The sequence below is a fragment of the Daucus carota genome, chromosome 6 (assembly GCF_001625215.2).
Source record: "Daucus carota subsp. sativus chromosome 6, DH1 v3.0, whole genome shotgun sequence".
Classification (NCBI taxonomy): domain Eukaryota; kingdom Viridiplantae; phylum Streptophyta; class Magnoliopsida; order Apiales; family Apiaceae; genus Daucus; species Daucus carota.
In genome coordinates this window covers 26168472-26188490 of record NC_030386.2, presented here as the reverse complement: position 1 = coordinate 26188490, position 20019 = coordinate 26168472, and the positions used below count along the sequence as shown (strand labels likewise).

Genomic DNA, 20019 nt, shown 5'->3' with positions numbered 1-20019 from the left:
TTAAAATTAAAAAAGATGGATAAACAAATAAAAAGGAAATAAGAATGATAAGAAATCGAAAACACCGTGGGTTAAATCTGTTTGTAGCACCCGAAAACAATTTATTTGCAGAAAAATTATATATTCTGTTAAAATTTTCTAAATATATGTAATCAATAAATACTCTTTTAACTTCAAAAGATAATCTGATTCAGTTTTATAATTGTCAGATTTCAATTTTATTTGTAAACAAGATATTTTTCATAATTTACAAATATTGAGAAATATATTTCAAATTAGATCAAACATATTTCTAAATTCTAATGATTCAATTTTAAGACCTTTTAATCTTAAAATATTTATAATTATTAGCAAAATTTAATTAATATAACCGAGTCAAATAAAAAATAAGTATATAAAATTACATGACGGAGGAAGTAACAAAAGTAAATTTGATTAGGCCAGAGTTTAGGGATAAAATAATGATTTAACCTGGCCATAAACACCGTATATATTTCTTCTCCTCCCACCAGGCCGTAGCAATAAATCGGTATTTAAGTCTCCGACGCATCGCCACACATACCGATACGTCCATCGCAACAACAGTTAAGAAGAATATGGATCCTCATCATCATCATTATCCATGGCGAGCTCGTCCTCCTCCTCCACCAATTGTACAACAAGGTAACAACATATGTCCAATTTGTTCTATTTCTCACTTCCCTTTTTGCCCTCCTAACACTAGATTCTTCCCTCATCCCCCAAACAACCCTAATTACTTCCCTCCACCTCCCCAATTTGATCCCCCTCCCTATTATAATCACCCTCCAATCGACGCTTTTCGAATGCCGCGGCAATTTAGTCCTAATTTTGATCACGGTGTTGTTGGTGTCAAGAGGATGAGAGACGATGTTGTTGATAGTGTGGGGAGTTATTCGGCTTTCGTGTCGGAGGATGAGCGGAGATTGAAGCTGTTGATTCGTGATCACGGTACGCAGTCTGGTTACGAGAAGGCGGGTTTAGGAAGGGGTTATAGTAAGATTGATGAGTCAGCGATTAAGTCGAGTGGTAATTCGGAGATGTATGAGTTTCAGAATCCGTGTGTTGATGGTTTTGATAAGGGAACGGCTTTTGTGGAGCCTGGTGTTGGTTCCCGTGGTTTTGGGGAGGAAAAGGGTTTTGGTTATCGGCAAATGAGTGATGCCGAGAATGCTGATAGAATGAGGTTTCAATATAAGTCTAGTACGATGACTGATGATATGCAGAGGCGTCCGCTGGTACCTCAGAGTGTGCAGGGTTTGTATACCGGATCGAATAATGATACTGGCTTTCATCATAATAGTCAAAGGCTTATGTCTAGGGATTCAATGTCAATTAAGGAACCTTATTATTCACATCAAGGGCATGAGATGCAAGGATCAATTAATGAACAGAGAAGCAATTTTTCTGTGGTAAATCGGGATTTTGACAATCAGTTGTCAAACTCATATAGATCTTCACAAAATTCAGAGCATCAAATTCCTGGTATTAGGCCATCTTTTGGTGTTAATGCTCAGTTAGAGAATGCCAACTTGTCCCCATCTGGTCATCAGAATATGCAGAAAGGAGTGTATCCTTCTATATATAATGGTGCTGCTCCTCGTGCGTATGATATCCACCCTCCTCTTCCTGCTTCTCCACCACCACCACTTCCTATGGAGCCCCGTGGAAATCCTTACCCTAGGCCATTTGCTTCATCTTCGCCACAATTAGCATCCAATTCTTTATTCCCGATATCTGTTAGCTCTTCGATAGATGTGCCACTATCACATCCTCCGCTCGCTGAATCCCAATCTGTGACGCAGAAGTACCATAGTGATAAGCCAACTCAGCATACTTCAGCTAGTGCTCCTTGTGAGGTATTCTTTTCAAGTTTAAAGAACTCTGTGCTATATGTTATATTGAATTGCATCTGCTTAGTTGGTACTTTGTAATGCCTATGAACTTTATTTTTGTTTAGTTAAGAAATATTTTTTGAGTAGAAACCTTTTAAAGCTGCAGGAACCTATTCAACTTGAATGTAGTTGAGTCATCTTTATGTGTTAAATGCCTTCTACCTTGAGCACTTTTTAATGCTGACGAAAATCATTTAATTTCTTATTAAAAATTCTTAAGTTTATAAGGGATCCTAAATTGCATAAAATCAGAAGGTAAAGTATTTAGTTCATAAGATATTGATTTAAAACCATATATTACTAATGTCATAAATTTTAGAAACTAGATCAGTTTATATACATCGAAAAGATTTGAAAGTGAGCACCAGTAACCTTGGATGTCCTGCTAAAAGTGTAAAGCAGATATAGTTCTTTCTGTTCCATTACAGGCTTGCAATTTTGTGTTGTCTTTCTACACATATCTTCGATAACTATTCTCCCTGTTTCTGATTATTGACATAATGGAATTGTTTTGTGTAGTCGTGTAAGCAATTCCTATCTGCTACTTATATTCTACTATAATCTCGATCTTGTAAAATCATAATCATATTTCTAGATGTCATTCTCTCTCTTTTTTCCATTTCACATTTTCGGCTCTTACTGCTGTCAGATAGTGTGTTGGCTGTTTAAGTTCAACCTAGGTTTTTTAGAGTTCAATGGAATTTCCAGTAACCCCTCCCTGACCACACATATAGATATATGCACATATATGCAAAGCTTGACCTCTTGGGCAAGCCGTCTTGGAGGTTTTAGTCATGTCTTGAAATTTCTTTTTCGTTTTTAGGCCTTGGTGCAAGGTTTGCTTCCTCTTTCGCTCGCATTTTAAAATTATTTTGGACGTCACAGTCTGCTTCAAGAAATGTTGATCTTTTTTGTTCAAAATTAATACTGTCCGTACTTATTTTTTTCGACGATCCTCTCTATCACATGATTTGGAAACCGTCACAGGCTTAGAAATATTGTAGTATACCCTATGGTAATTGTAGCATTGGTCTTTTGTTTCTTTAATGTTATGTCATATGAATCTTTTTTCCAAATTTATATAACATTACAACTCTTGAAGGAACACAATACAATTTGTTTCACCTGTCAGGATATTCAAGCCCGCCAAGCATCCTTTAAGTACTCTGTAGATCAACATACTTTTCCATTGAGATCTATTGATAAGCCCAAGGCTATTGATGCTTCTCAAATATTTAAGCAGCCACATCGAGCTACTCGACCTGATCATATAGTGATAATACTTCGCGGACTTCCAGGTACCATATTTGATTAATATATATGCTATCTTAATCTGTAATTGCTGGATATTTTTTGCTGGTTGTTGACCTTGTGGAGCTTATATCTGTTTTCTGGATCTGGTTGCCCTTCAACTTGGTGTAGAATAACCGTCTCAATATTGTATAATTTTAATGCTTTTAAAAACTCTTTGCAGTACTAATCGCACTAGTTTTTCAAGGGTGATATCAGATATTGGTATTCAAATTGTGCATATATTAATATGCTAATGAGTAATGCCTAATAGAGCAAATATCTAATTTTAGAATTACTATAAGTTTTGCATTGAATTTATCAAAGAAATTTTGCTGAGGTGTTTCCTCAGCAATTGAGGTGTCAAGGACTGGTCAGGTCTAGTGGATAGCCGGAAAATTGTTTGTGAATGTTTTTTGTTCTGAAATGTTTGCGGGGGATGCTTTAGATAATATAGAGAAATGACAGTTTGAATTGTTGTCTTCTAGGTAGTGGAAAGAGCTACTTGGCAAAGATTCTGCGTGATATTGAAGTTGAAAATGGTGGTGACCCTCCACGAATTCATTCCATGGATGATTACTTCATGACAGAGGTTGAAAAGGTTTGTTTTGCACACGGACTTGTTGTCTAGCTACCATAACTGCGCTTTTAGATAATTTCATTTAAATTTTTTCATATCTTAAACTATTAGATAACTAAATATAATCTCTCTGTTGTGAAGGTCGTGGATAGTGACTTAAAGTCTCCTGGTTCCATCAGAGGTAGGAAACCAGTAATGAAGACAGTCATGGAGTACTGTTATGAACCTGAAATGGAGGAGGTGAGCCAAATTGATTTTACATGTGTACAATGAATAAAACTTTGAGGCATGGCTGTTGATTTTATACTTTTTTTCTTGCGCGAAATTGCCTTGGACTGGGTTATGTTGTATGTTGTTCATGACATAGTACATGCTTAATAAACATTTTACTTTTTGTCAAAGTGACTTGTTATCTACCCATAAAGACTTGTCAGAAAGAGCCGGTTGGGTTGGTCCGACCAAGAAAGGCACGGGACTTTATTAAGGTCCAAACTAGAGCATGGTTGCCATGGACTAGTTAAGTTTAATTATGTAATATAAATGTTATATATTACGAGTTCATTATGATTAAACTGATGATGTAAATACATGAAATTCAGTTTTCATGCTTATGGTACTACTAAATGTTTAAAGTTGATTAAACCACAGGAACTTTAATTTCTCATTGTCACGTTGGAACAGCTGCAGAATCATCCTGCTGGGAGTAATAAATTTTTGAAAACTTTAATTTGAATGTTCTCATTATGTTGCATTTTAAGAACATTAATTTAAAAAAATATGTGAAAACACCACTATACATTCTCTAAAAAGTGGGGCCTATTTAATAATTGCGTCATCTGACGAGAAAATTTTATGTGGAAGGCTTGACAAAGTTCTCAATTCACTTGCCAGCAGAATAATCTATGGGCTTTCCCTAAGTTTTTACACCAGTCACAATATCACAAATTGACATGATTCCTCCAGTATCATGTTGTACTTGACCAATTATGTGTGTGTCTGTGTGTGTGTGTGTAATGATAGTTACACTGACAGTTTTGATCTTCTTAAAACTATTTCAATCATGATTTTTACCATTGAGAGCATGGGTCTTTCTAGGAATTTGTGTATGTAAGACAAATTTGTGCTGCATGCCATGTGAACTTGGCTTTTGGCTTCTCGTTAGTTTATTTATAATTGTAAGTAGGGCTGTAATTCATGTCGAGCGGCTCGAGTTCGAACTCATTTAACTAGGCTCGGATCAGACATCAGATCGAACTTATATACTAGCCGAGCTCGAACAACTCGATTAGTATATGCGTTCGGTTCTTTCAGAATCTTGAGCTTGTGTAGATAAACGAGCGGCTCGACTCCAACTCTTTTAAATATAAAGTTATAAACTAGAACTCGTATAACTAATAACCGGCTCGGCTCGACTCGAATTAAACACCTAATTGTAGGTCATAAGTGCTAGTTGAATTTTGGCTCTCTTTAAGCTGTCCAATTTTTAGATTATGATGACTCTATGAAGTTGGACAATTCCTTCTGGAGGAAACTTTTGGATGCCTTTTTAATAATCAGTCGAACAGTTCATAAATTGTCAAATACGAGACACTTGTATCTTTATCGTTACTGACTTGATGGTTTTGTCTCTACATCAGGCTTATCGATCAAGCATGTTGAAGGCATTCAAAAAGACCCTTGACGAGGGTGTTTTCTCCTTTATAATTGGTACTCATTTTTCTCGTCAAAATAACTTTACCATATTGTTTAATTATGTTATACAGTTATACTTCTCATCTTTATGATTAGTTTGCATTAAGGTTATCAGCATTGCAGAGATTCTCGTGTCCTGATGAAATCACTTGAAATCTTTATGTTAAGAAATTTTTTGCACGTTTCAATGATTCTTTGCTCTTTTTTGTATGTGTTGAGGATATTAGCAACGATGTTCCTCTAGATATCATGCAAAATATACACCTTTAAGGGTTTCTCTGTTTGGAGATTGCAAATTTGCAATGTTCCCTTTTAAAATTATAAGCATAGGTGTAAGTGATTTACTTCGAAGGTAACGTTCATTGGTTTGCTGGTTCATAAAGGTTCATAAGTTTAGGTAGACTAGATTGGTTGTGTGGATTAAGTGGTAATGGAGTGCGGGCTATGCACTGTCTTCATTTACTCTAACTGAAGATGCAGTTTTGTTCGGCTTATTGACCCATTTGTTGCTGGTATGTGTGCATCGTCTTAGTGGATGACCGCAATCTGCGGGTAGCTGACTTTGCTCAGTTTTGGGCAACTGCAAAGGTATACATTCACATCTCTATTCCCATAATCTATTTGGGCTTTCTTTGGTGGGCTGCTTGCATAAGGCTTCAATATTTGGAACTAATACTTTTTATTTAATCATTGCGAAACAAATCCTCTTTGAAGGGTTGCAGAATCTTCTAGGATCACCAATGAATTATGTAATTGCAAGTAGTACTTGTTTGTTGCTTTGACTAATAGAAGCAGTTATGACTTGAGTTTTGGTCAAAAATTTTACATGAGCTTGTCGTTTTCTTAAAAAAAATTATTACTGTTATCAAGTTGTGCTTACTTTTTAAGTGGGGATTAGCTTATATTAGAGTTTTATGTCATATTAAAACGGAGTGAGTAATAGCTTACCTATATAAGCTTCCATCCCGTAGTCCCTGGTCTGGCACATCCAACTGTAAATGAAACATAACTTTTTTTTACATCAAACTTCAGAGATTTATATCAGCCTGTTGTGTCATGCCTTTCTGTTGCCTTTGATATTATTAGTTATTCAGTTGTACCCTTTTAAAGATACTGTTAACGTTATGAACCCATCCTGCCACAGTAGGTGTTTGAATTGAATCTTTAGGGTCACTCTTTCTAGCTGCATATTTTTTGATGTAGCATCTTTTTTTCTTTGCACCCTTATAATTTTGTATTATTATTATATTTGTTTAGATACAGTATTGCCAGTTTTCTTGAATCCATGTTCATTGTTTGTACATATCTTTCAGTTGGTTTGAGTAGATAATCAGTCACCGTTTTTCTCACTTATCTACTATATCAAGTTCATTGATCTTTATCATATCTATTTAACTTTGAGTATGTACAACTTGTATGTTATCTAATTTCGAAGTTGAATTTTACATTCTTTTGATGACTAGTAGAATAGGGAGGAACTGTATCTGATAAAGATCTTAATGCTCTTACTTACCAGTGCAACTTTATTATTGCACTAAAGAGGGATTTGAACTTTTACATAGAAGTTTTAGCCTTTCCTTATAATGCAATCTTCGATGACTCGCCTTTAATGCTTATTATTGTATAAGATGCCAATATACCTGTCATGTAGCAGCATATGTTGCACACTGAATAATGGATCAAATTATTGTATTATTTCATTTTGATTGACTTAAGACATAGCTCATGTTAATTTATCATGCATTTTGATTGACCTTTTGTACTCCCATAGTGGCTGTGGTAGAGTTTTAAAAGTAACAGAGAGTGCAGTCTATTCTTTATGTTGGTCTTCAGTTAAACTTCTGGCATAAATATTTAAATTACCTATATGAAAAGCAGTTGCAGTCCTTGATAGGATCAAGATCCACCAAACCAGATGCCCAAATTCTGCTATAACCCTTGTTTATAAATTAATACACTCATATGTTAAGATTCTAGTTTATACATGATATTTTGCTTACGATCTTATTCTGCAATATGGATGCTAATTGCTTCTGAGCATAATACATTTGTTGCCAACATTTTACTGGTTTTTACGTGTGAATGTATGCATCTTCAAACAGGACCTTTTGCTGACAGCCTGACAATCTGATTGAGATTACTTGTACAGGCTCTAGCAGTTAATGTTGTGATGCGTATTTATATTATATTAACAATAGATGCATTTTCAATTTTTTTTGACTTTAACTAATGTTACCGTCTTTAACAGTTGTTCTTGTTGCCTTAGTTCAGATGACTGAAAGGTTGTAATGTGAAATAGTAATGTGTTTTCTGCAAATTATTTTGAGCATAAAATCCAGATTTGTATATTGATTTAAAATTTATCACATTGTGTGGTGTTGAAAATATAATGTATTGGGCTTAGTCGATATTTCCAGAACTTTTTAAAACATCTCTGAGATCAGGGTTACATTTCTTTCGTATAATGCCTGAGTCCTAATTTTATGCAGTAAATCACTTTTAGTGCAGTTCTTTAGAATTGTCTGTTCTGTGTATGACTGTCTAAGTGCAGTGCTGTCAACTCATGAACAATATAAGAAATAAAATTTTGATGCCTTCATTGTTTTATCTATGATGTTTCCTGACTGTAATGGTTCCTTCATTGCAGAGATCGGGTTTTGAAGTTTACTTGCTGGAAGCTACCTATAAGGATCCAGCAGTGAGTATAAATTGTTTAAAGTAGTTCATTATTTATATACACTAGCACACGTGAAATACTTGGACTACTATATCACTTTGAAATATGCTATGCATTGTCGCAAATTGATTGCATCTCGAATTGGACACAGTTTCCTCTACCTGATCATATTTCTGTTAACTACAGGGCTGTGCTGCTAGGAATGTGCATGGTTTTACCCAAGATGAGATACAAAAGATGGCTTTTCAGTGGGAAGAAGCTTCGTCCTTGTACTTGAAGTTGGATGCTAAGGTCCGGTTGTTTTTTGTTACACTTTAAATGCCAGAAAGTTTGTGTACAAAAATCTAAGTTAAAAAACAAGTATATGATTTAAACAGGATGTTGATTTTTCATTTTTGCTGACCTGACAGTCTTTACTCAGTGGAGCTGGTTTGGAAGATGGTGGAATTCAGGAGGTAATTTGCATTAGATTTATGATAGCAATACAGTGGATTGAGCCAATGATGCCAGTGGGAGCACTGACCCACTGACCCACTTTTTTTATGAGCCATATGTATAATATAGTCAAGTACATAATAAAATGTAATAGAGTTTAAAGAATAAACTGAAAGAAACAAAGTTAGTAGATAGGGAGAGGATGGTAGAACAAAAGTATGATTTTTGTTTGGCTGGATGAAATGAGAACATTAGAAATGAAGTGAAATTGTTTTGTTGCTCATATATATCTAATATTTGTTTCTTAGTATATTATATTACTGTAGCTCAAATTCATCCCTTCTAGTATGAAATACAATACTTATATATCTGAATGGAGAAAAGTTGTGCTTTTATTTCAGTTTCGTCCCACTCCCCCTATTGCATCAGGCTGTTAAAAGTGATTCAGGTTTTTTTTATTTTGTTTGGTTACGAACTGTCAGGTAGACATGGATATGGAAGACGAGGATCCTGCTGGTGGGTTAACCGGATTAGAAGATGGAAAATTCCAGGATCCTACTGTACCTCTTATTAATGACGTTAAATCAAGTGGTATGATCTGTTTTGGTTGTGTGAATTGATGCAAATTTGCAAACTCGAGAGAAATGTGTCTCATGTATATAATTCGTTTAAATATCGAAGCAGAATGTTTTTGCTTGTTTTGTAATGCTTGTAGTCTTTTTCCTCACAATCTTGTTACATAACAGTTCTTTTACTGTAATTTCTTCCCAAACAAATATCTCATTGCTTCATCAATTGGTTATTCAGATCCCGTCGAGCATGATAAGAAATGGAGTGTGGAAGACCATCCAACAGAAGAGGTAAAAGAATTGAGGACAAGCAAATGGTCACATGAGTTTGATGAAGGTGATGGCCAAAGATCTGAAAGCGCGAAAAGTAATTCAGGTGCTCTTTCTGGATTGATTTGTGCTTATGGAAAGAAAGACAAATCTGTAAGCTGGGGTGACAAGGTATTTTTTAATATCATCCTCTGATTATCTGTACCTTTCTGTAGGAAATAGTGCTAAATATTGTTCGTCATGGACTTTAAACAATGTGTGACTATAGATTGTGATTATGGGATTATCGATTATGTAACAAACCTACTTCACTCGTTCCATGCTCTATACATAAGTATTGCTTTTGGACCTCATTCGATATGTATTTCTGTAAGAAGGATACTGGATACATGGTGTCTATATTATTATGCCATTGTGATTATGATTAGCTTGACTGCAAATTATCTTGTAAAAGTTGTAATATGTAACAAAGACTGGATTCTGGGGAGGATCTCTCGCCTATTCAGTAAATTTAGAACTTCATATGTTAATGCTTTATTTATAAATTTAATGTTTATTGTTGAATGACCTTCTGGTAATATTCCTCTGCCAGTTCATTCTTTTTTTTCTTTTTCTTTTTTTACCAAGAAGCACAATTGCAGCCCTGTATGTATTTGAGTTGGAACACAAGATCGGAATCACTTTCTTGACTACTTGCTTTAATTATTTCCCAATGTATGTATTTGTTAAATTATGTATCCCAACTTTTAGAATTCCAAGAAAGCGAGCGATTTGATTTAAACTTGATTATCGCGATAAGACCTCAGTAGTGAGGTAGCCTTCTGCATATATGTTGGGAGCCTGTTGCGATCCCTAAACCAACTTTTCTACTGCCCATCTGAAACAGACCTGAAAACCATAACATATCCTCCCTGATCTTATTTTAGTGTAATTTTGCATTTTATCTGTTCTTAGACTATTTTTTGTTGATGGCTGCTTGTTTTTACGAATCCCTCCTTTTGTTAGGTTGGCAATATGGGGTTCTCTATTGGTGCAGCAAACAAAGTAAAACTCGTGTCATTAGTAATTGGGCCTGGAGCTGGATACAACTTGGTGAGCTGAATATCATTTAAAATTTCAATGTGTTCTAAGTTGAATATCTTTGATTAAGCTTTTTATTTCGTCAGACAATGGAAATAGAATTTACTTTTCTGTCTTGCATCCTCATCTGCTAGAATTTCATGGTTGGAAGCGGTGTTAGTGGTAATCAAGTTGGTTAAACTTTGTTTCATGTGATTATCTATGCAGAAGTCGAACCCTTTAACAGAAAAGGACAACCTACCGTTGGTTAAGAAAAAATTAGAATCACCAAGGCAAAACGTATTCCAAGAGCAACTTCGTGCTGAACGTGAATCTTTCAAGGCTATTTTTGAGAAGAGGAAACAACGAATTGGCGGACTTGGAACCGAGGAGGACATTTTGTAAATGGTTCTTTGCGCTTTGAATGAGAATATTGTTATCTGGGGCTGGTGTGTATTGTATAATTTACTCATTATTGAATAGTGAATAGTGAATGATGAGGTGAGAAGGGGATGGGGTGTGATGTGTGTTGGGTAAATCTGGTTGCAGCCTTGTTCTGTAGATGAAAAGTTCAACTTTGCGGGATAAGTGATCCTTGTGCTACACGTTGATTTGAGCATCTGTACACGTTGATTTAAGCATCTGACAGGCTGTGGGGACATCATAATAATCAGCGTCACTTGTTGATATTGTATATTAATTGTACACACCAATGTATCTGTAGCAGATTTATGTGCCTGGACAAGCAAACAGGAGATCTGCATGCAAGGTGATTGCCAACCGATATTCACATACTCTTCCCAATGATCATTTCCATCATTCTGGCATTTTGTAAGTTTTAGTTGTTTGCGAACATCTCAATTTTAATTAGTTAGTACAGTGTACCTTTATTTATTTATTTTATTAAATTACAAACATTTCATGTTGCATCGATTTCCTTATGTGGTGGTTTATTCTTACAATTATCTTATATATATATTTTTTGACAAATGATTACAATTCTTATATTTGTAAGGATCTCATGGAGATCTTAGAGCAGGCAGTCATATTCTTCAAATGTGCACTTTGTTTTGGTCACTTTGTGTCTATTTGTGTGATGTAATATTCCTTTGTTACCATTGGAGTTGCAAGTACTTTAAGCAAAATCTCTACTAAAATTTTGCAATCAAATGACATCAAAATGACTGATGTACATGTAATTTCATATCACCAATTGTGGTAGCTTCTACATAAAGCACTAAGCAATACTGAACAATGAGTAAGCAGTACTGACTTTAGACCTATGTGTGTTGTATATTGCTGGTCACGCATCACAGACTGACATAATTTTGGTGGTAAGTTTGTTCTGTGTTTGTCCTGATTACAGTATTTTGGTAATATTCTTCGAGAGCCTAGGGAGCTGTAGACTTTTAGTTTGGCGGGGATCTTGTAACTGGTCCTTGAAAAACTATGCCATAACCATAACATTGTAGGCAAGCATGAAGCATATATCCAGATTTTCTTATGACTTTATCCACCAAAAAGGATCAGATTCTGTCTCTTTATAGATACATATATGTGGGATGTAGGCAGAATCGGGACTCCACCAGAACTGTGAAAAGGCAGAGGCACTGCAATGGAATAATGTAGCGACTACCCCCTACAGTAAGACAATCAAGAGGGAAGCTTCTTGGGGATGCGAGCTGAAAGTGATGATCAGTGTGTCCCTTCTCTGCCTTTCTGCAATCCAGTGAGCATATGTGAGTAAGATTTCTTCTGATATTCTGATATAGAAACAAATTATTTTAAACTGTTGGTGATATTTAATCATTTGTGTACATGACGACAAACACCAATCGAATCGAATTTGCGTTTGTTTCAACGGAATAAGCCTATGACTTTACAACTGTCGATTGACTATATATCTGATGCTATACAAAAGATGAGGTCTTGAAGAGCTAATAATAAGGAAAAATAAAATTCAAGAAGAAATGTAGAGAGCGATTTGGTGCTAGAAACTTTATTCTTTTGGAGTAGCTTTTGACAAAAAGGAGAGGGAATTAAAAAGAGAATAATCAAATAGAAGGTGGTCGAATCATTTGCCTTTCACTGGCTTTTGTTTGGTTTCTACATGCGGTATCTCTGTGTTTATACGAGTTTCTATTCCATTTATCTGCCCTATTGCAACCGCAACTTGTACCTTTTCTATTTTATTTTTATGTCATATTCATCTATACGATGACTTCTTTTATTTTTATTTCATATTCAATAAAATAAATATTCTATCTCTTCACCGCTCTAATCGAGCTGATTATTAAACTATTGCGCAGTGGCCGATTAAATTTCTTTTAGTTTTGATTTATAAATAAAAGAGTTCTATCATCTATGGCGAGTCAAATTTCATTGACTTGAATTTCGCTTGCATATTTGAGAAATATTGGCAAGATGTCATTTTATATTTGAGAAATGTTGCATATATTATCCGGGAATAATTTGGTCTTTTTTAATCAGTTATAGATATTGTTGATGAGAAAAGTAAGTTGCATAAAATAAACGAGAGAAGTACATTACATATCATCTTCAGAATATCAAATTTAGAATTGCAGACATGGAGTGATTACTCAATCAGATGCTCACTCAAGTGTCCCCTGCTATTATTAATACTATATACTATCATATCTTCTATTAAAATCGAAACAAGTTATTTAAATTTTATTACCAAACATATATTAAGAAATATTAGTATTAATATAACCCCAATCACATGTAAAAATATTATACACGCAAGTTTTGTGGTCATATACTTATGCTTCCATCAATAAAGGAATGGAGACCAAAAAGTAAGAAATAAAAAACAATAAAAAGAAAAAACAAACTTAGCTTCACCAAAGAGCATGGAATATAACCACCTCTTCTCTCTCTCTCTCTCTCTCTCTCCCTCCATCTCTCCACTGTCACCACCTCAACAAACAAACATTCCCCTCCCCCTTGCCACAAAATCAATCTCCACCATAAATTCTAAATTTCACACGCACACACACAATTACATAAACCACATTTACACCATGGCACCATCTTTACCATGACACCATGACAACGCCGTTTCCTCAGCCTGAACCCCAACAGCCACCGCCCGAACCCCCCACCGTCCGCAAACTCATCGTCGAGATCATCGAAGCACGTGACCTCCTCCCCAAAGATGGCCTCGGCAGCTCCAGCGCTTATGTCGTCGTAGACTTCGATGGCCAGAAGAAAAGAACGAGCACAGTCACACGAAACTTGAACCCTGTATGGAACGAGAGCCTCGAGTTTATAGTCTCGGACCCCAAAACAATGGAGTTCGAGCAAGTCGAAGTTGAGGTGTTTAATGATAAGAAATTGAGCCACGGGAATGCCAGGAAGAATCATTTTCTCGGGAGAGTTAAGCTCTATGGGACTCAGTTTGCAAAGAGAGGTGATGAGGGATTGATTTATTTTGAGTTGGAGAAGAAGAGTGTGTTTAGTTGGATTAGAGGTGAGTTAGGTCTTAGAATTTATTATTACGATGAAATTGTTCAGTCGGAACAATCTCATGAGGCGGGGGCTGCTCCTGATCAGCCACTGCCTCCTGATCAGAAGCCGCAGCTCATGGTGGGAGAAGATGGCAGAGTTATGGAGATTCCGATGCAGATGCCGGTTCATACTATTGATGATTCACAGTCACCGCCTTTGGTGACTGTTCAGGAGCAACCGCCAGCTGTCACGGTGCAAATGGAGCATCACCATCATCATCAGTATCAGAACCAGCATCAGAGGCAAATGCAGTATCATAATCAGCCTCCGCAGAATTATCAGGATGTGGCTCCGCCTGTGATGCAGCAGGATGTTCAGCCTGAGGCGAGGAATGATCACGAGAGAGTTAGGGTCTTGAGACGGCCTAATGGAGGAGATTACTCGCCTCGGGTTATTACAGGGAAGAAGTTGAGTGAATCCGAGAGGATTCAGCCGTATGATTTAGTTGAGCCGATGCAGTACTTATTTATTCGAATTGTGAAAGCTCGGGGACTTTCGCAGAACGAGAGTTCCTATGTCAAGATTCGGAGTTCGAATCATTTAGTTCGGTCTAAACCGGCTAGTTTTAGGCCAGGGGAGCAGGCACCAATTCCAGAATGGAATCAGGTGTTTGCTCTTGGTTATAATAAGGATACGGCTAATTCGACGTTGGAGATCTCTGTTTGGGATGGATCTTCGGAGCAATTTTTAGGTGGAGTTTGTTTTGATCTTTCGGATGTTCCTGTTCGTGATCCGCCTGATAGTCCTCTTGCTCCTCAGTGGTATCGTCTTGAAGGCGGAGATGATCCGAACTCTGCTAGAGTTTCTGGTGATATACAGTTGTCTGTTTGGATTGGTACTCAGGCTGATGATGCTTTTCCAGAGTCGTGGAGCTCGGACTCGCCTTATGTTACTCATACGCGCTCTAAAGTTTATCAATCACCGAAGCTTTGGTATTTGAGGCTCACGATACTTGAAGCTCAAGACCTTCAAATTGCTCCTAATTTGCCTCCGCTGACAGCCCCGGAGATTAGAGTGAAAGTTCAACTGGGATTTCAGTCGGTTAGGACAAGACGAGGCTCGATTAATCATCATGGTTCGTCGTTTTTCTGGCATGAGGATGTCATCTTTGTTGCTGGTGAGCCACTTGAAGAATCATTGATACTCCTGGTGGAAGATCGGACTGGGAGTGATCCAGCACTCCTTGGACATGTCATGGTTCCTGTGGGATCAATTGAGCAGCGTTTGGATGAACGACACGTACCTTCTAAATGGTTTGGGTTGGAAGGCGGATCTGGTGGATCTTATCCAGGTCGAATTCACCTAAGGATGTGTCTTGAGGGTGGGTATCATGTTCTTGATGAGGCAGCTCACGTGTGCAGTGATTTCAGGCCTACTGCTAAGCAATTGTGGAAGCCTGCTGTTGGGATTTTGGCGCTTGGCATACTTGGAGCTCGTGGATTGCTTCCGATGAAATCCAAGGGCGAAGGGAAAGGCTCTACTGATGCTTACTGTGTGGCAAAGTATGGGAAAAAATGGGTTCGTACTAAAACCATTACTGACTGTTTTGATCCACGTTGGAACGAGCAATATACCTGGCAGGTGTATGATCCTTGCACTGTCTTGACAATTGGCGTGTTTGACAACTGGCGTATGTTTGCTGACACGTCGGATGAAAAGCCTGATTATCGGATAGGAAAAGTGCGTATACGTGTTTCTACATTGGAGAGTAACAAAGTGTACACTAATTCATACCCTCTTTTGGTTTTGCAAAGAACAGGGTTGAAGAAAATGGGTGAAATTGAAATTGCAGTTAGGTTTGCCTGTCCGTCGTTGTTGCCTGACACGTGTGCGGTTTATGGACAGCCGTTACTTCCAAAAATGCACTACTTACGTCCTCTTGGGGTGGCTCAACAGGAGGCGTTACGTGGTGCTGCTACTAAGATGGTGGCAGCTTGGCTAACGCGATCAGAGCCACCACTTGGTCCTGAGGTGGTTCGGTACATGTTGGATGCTGATTCCCATACATGGAGCATGAGGAGAAGCAAGGCCAATTGGTTTCGGATTGTGGCTGTACTTGCCTGGGTTGTTGGCTTAGCGAAATGGCTGGATAATATTCGAAGGTGGAAGAATCCTGTCACTACAGTTTTGGTTCATATGTTGTATTTGGTGTTGGTTTGGTATCCTGATCTGATTGTGCCAACAGGGTTCTTGTATGTGTTTATGATCGGTGTATGGTACTACCGGTTTAAGCCTAAGATACCAGCCGGAATGGACACCCGAATATCTCAGGCTGAAACGGTCGACCCTGATGAATTGGATGAAGAGTTTGATACGTTTCCAAGTTCGAGGCCACCTGAAATAATACGCATGAGGTACGACAGGTTGAGAACATTGGCAGCACGGATTCAGACCGTGTTGGGTGATTTCGCCACACAAGGCGAAAGAGCTCAGGCGCTAGTGAGCTGGAGGGACCCGAGGGCCACGAAAATGTTCATAGCAGTGTGCCTGTCTATTACCATTGTGCTATATGTGGTTCCAGCCAAAATGGTAGCCGTGGCACTTGGATTCTATTACTTGAGGCACCCAATGTTCAGGGACCCCATGCCCCCAACTAGCTTAAACTTTTTCAGGAGACTACCTAGTTTGTCCGATCGATTAATGTGATAAATTAGTAGCTTATATTAGATGATATGTAAGGGTCCCTTGATTTGTGGGACTGATGGAGGGGAGGATTTGATAGAGCTGAGTTACAGTGTTGTTTGTGATGATAAAATGGGGCTTTTACAACTTAGGGAGATGTGAGAAAAGTGAGGTTAATACATGTGGGAGGGCATCCTTTTTGTATTTGTTGACTAGCTAATTGAATAAGGTTAAAGAAGAGGGCCTGATGGTAGAAAAAATAGAGCAAGATTGGAGGAGAGATATGTAATGCCAGTGAATTTGCAGTCATTTTGTCCCGGAAAGCATTGACATTACAAATTCATTATATTCTCTATTTGCCTTCAATTTCTCACATTTTGACATGTTTTGATAACCCAATATCTTTATGTTCTTACTAGCCATACAGTGTTATGCAATTCGTGTGAGCAATCAGGTATGTTCCCTTAGATGAAAGTGTTAATAGTATGTGTTTGCCTGTTAATTTTATTATCCTATAGTATTTTGTTACAAGACACACTCCCCTCACTCGAGAGTATCATGTTAAATGATCAGTTCTCCTGAAATCTCATAATGTTAGGAAAAGACTTTATACCAAGATCATTACTTATATAATAACAATATTTCAGTAAAATAACAGAGCATATGTGAACGGCATATATTATGGCCCAAATTCTGTTTCTTCTCAAAACCAAATTGTACTTATCACATGCATTGCAGGACAGTGGAGTGTATAAGCTCCTGATCATTTTTAGAAGTGAACGAGTTGAATTGTATTGGGTACTAAGTGATATACTTATTGGTTTGATCTCTATCGGGTTTTCTTTGGTTTTATTGTTGTATTTTGTAATTTTGATTGCCTTTAATCACAGCTCAAATTGTTTAATCATGGGAAAATAGATTTTTTTATCACCCAACTTATTATGTTTTTAAAAACTTACCACTCAACTAAATTTTTTTCCCTTTTTGTCACTGATGTTAGGTTCGGATTTTTTTTTGCTACTAAAGTTAGGTTCGGATTGGGTTATTAGCATTGTGACAATTTTTTGTAGCATCATTAATACATTGTGATAGTATATATTATTTTGATAATGTGTCGTATGTTTATATCATTATGTATAGCAATAATAACATAAAATGAGGAGATAAAATATTAAAATCAGGAAAAATCGTAATTTGAATTCTAAAAATTCATTAAATCATTAATATGGAATCAATGACTTCAAACAATTCATCCTCTCCCTGATAAAATAAAGGCCCTGTTTGGGAATTAGAGGTTAGCGGTTAGCTGATTGATTTAGATGTTTTGACTAGTTGATTGAAATAGATGTTTTGACTAGCGGATTAAATCAGCGGTTTCATGTAAAACTGTTTGGTAAATAGCTGTTTTATTAGCTTTTTATGACACATACCAAAACTTCTAACCCAAAAAGCTCCTCAAAGTAATTTTTTGAAAATTAGATTTTTGAGGCCAAATCTCTATTTCAATCCGCCAACTATCAAACATTATTATTAGCGGATTGAAATGGTCAAACCTCTAAATCACCCCAAACCACTAATTTTTTCCCAACCGCTAACTTTCAAACACGGCCAAAGTGTAATTGCGATGCATCATCTTTCACTATTAAAGTTTCAATCCACTAGTTCAGCCTAAGATCTCTCTTGAATTTATCTTCATAAATTTTAATAACTTTATATTATTATAATTTTCAAGATAAAGATGAATATATAGAGAGGAAAACTTAATTTTAGATGATTTATGAGATTTTCTTTTTACGTATAAAAATTCAAATACTAAATTTTTATTCGGAAGGAAAAATAAAATAGTTAATGAGACTACATGTTTTAGAAGGTTTAAAATGCGTGTCAAACTCTTATCCCCAAGATAAACGATCTTTGGTACATAAAAGTACTATATATAAAGATAGACATATATCAAATCATCAAAATATTACAGATTACCACTATATTTTAATAATATTACAAAGAATTAATATAATGTTAATAATCAAATCCGAACCTAACTCTAGTGGCAAAAAAAAGATCCGAACCTAACATCGGTGACAAAAAAGAAAAAAAAATTAGTTGAGCGGTAAGTTTCTAAAAACATAATAAGTTGGATGACAAAAAAATCTATTTTCCCTTTAATCATGCAATTTTAATCGACTATTGTAGAGTTTAAGAAGTGATATAGAGTCCCGTCTACTTTTTGGTTTCTTTTTCTCCAGTTAAAATTCTGGCATTTTTAATTAAAGGACCTACATGGAAAGCAATTCCAGTCAGAAAAATTTTCAAGATCAAAGTTCTTTAGATGTATAGGTTCCGGAATCCGGCCATATGGTGCTGTAAGCGCTGTTCATACATGTTCATACATGAATATACTGTACTTATTTGTTGAGATCTGACGTTCAACTTAATACTTTATATAATGGGGGTCGTTCCATGAACTCACATATTTTACACAATTACTCTGTTGCCACAACCACGATGCATTCCATGGCTGAGTAATTGTGTCAAAAATTGTGTGCAAAATTTAGTGTCATGTGTACAACAGGCACATTTTCATATTTTTTGTTTTCGAGTTTGATTTATGCTACCATATATTCTTGCCTCAATTCAGATGGCTGAAAGGCTGTAATGAAATAGATGTGTTTTCTGCTATTTAATTTGAACAATATGGTATACACATAAAATTCAGATCATACTTATCGAATTATCTGATGTTGAAAAAATAATACTCCTTCCGTCTCTTAATACATTTCCTGTTTGCCTTCGGCACGTTTGTCAACACACATTTTTAAGTGTTAATATCTTTAATTTGGTATAAATATTAAATATAAAAACTTCACTGTAGTAAAGTACTAATAAATACGAATTCAACAAGAACACTCATGATTATATTTTGTCTTATAAATTAGATGTAAATTATTAATTTATCTCATGTTATGAACAGTGCCGACATATTAAACAAGAAAAGTAAATAGAAACAAAGGGAGTACCGTATATTTATGTCTATGCACCCTATTTTCAGACATCAAGTGGTATGAGACTTCAAGTGCTTGGATCTGTCTGTACTGGACTTGAGGAATTTATGATCCATTTTATCTGTGCAGACATGGATATATAATAGCCGAGACTCGAGAGAACTATGTCAATGTATTACGATTAGTTTTAAACATCTAAGCTGAATGTTTTTGCGTGTTTTGTGATGCTAATAATCATTTCAGTCTTGATACTTGTTAGTTCTTCTACCATAATTGTTCCCCAAACAAGTCCTTGCTTCCGCTTCGTCGTCTGATTATTACACACATCACTAAAATCTGTAAAACACTGCGTCAACAAGTCAGACCTATGTTATTACTA

General features: G+C 36.3%; 2 protein-coding genes across 2 annotated transcripts; both read left to right on the top strand.

Moving 5' to 3' along the window:
• Positions 1–499: 499 nt before the first annotated feature.
• Positions 500–11414, top strand: LOC108227238 (uncharacterized). Its single transcript, XM_017402285.2, has 13 exons — positions 500–1877; positions 3046–3211; positions 3692–3804; positions 3925–4023; positions 5421–5490; positions 6008–6063; positions 8123–8173; positions 8339–8443; positions 8563–8607; positions 9070–9178; positions 9395–9597; positions 10432–10518; positions 10714–11414. The coding sequence occupies exons 1-13, from the start codon at positions 597–599 to the stop codon at positions 10888–10890; spliced, it is 2562 nt and encodes an 853-aa protein (XP_017257774.1). The 5' UTR covers positions 500–596; the 3' UTR covers positions 10891–11414.
• Positions 11415–13251: 1837 nt separating this feature from the next.
• Positions 13252–16984, top strand: LOC108227237 (protein QUIRKY). Its single transcript, XM_064079706.1, has one exon. The coding sequence runs from the start codon at positions 13555–13557 to the stop codon at positions 16660–16662; it is 3108 nt and encodes a 1035-aa protein (XP_063935776.1). The 5' UTR covers positions 13252–13554; the 3' UTR covers positions 16663–16984.
• The last annotated feature ends 3035 nt before the right edge of the window (positions 16985–20019 follow it).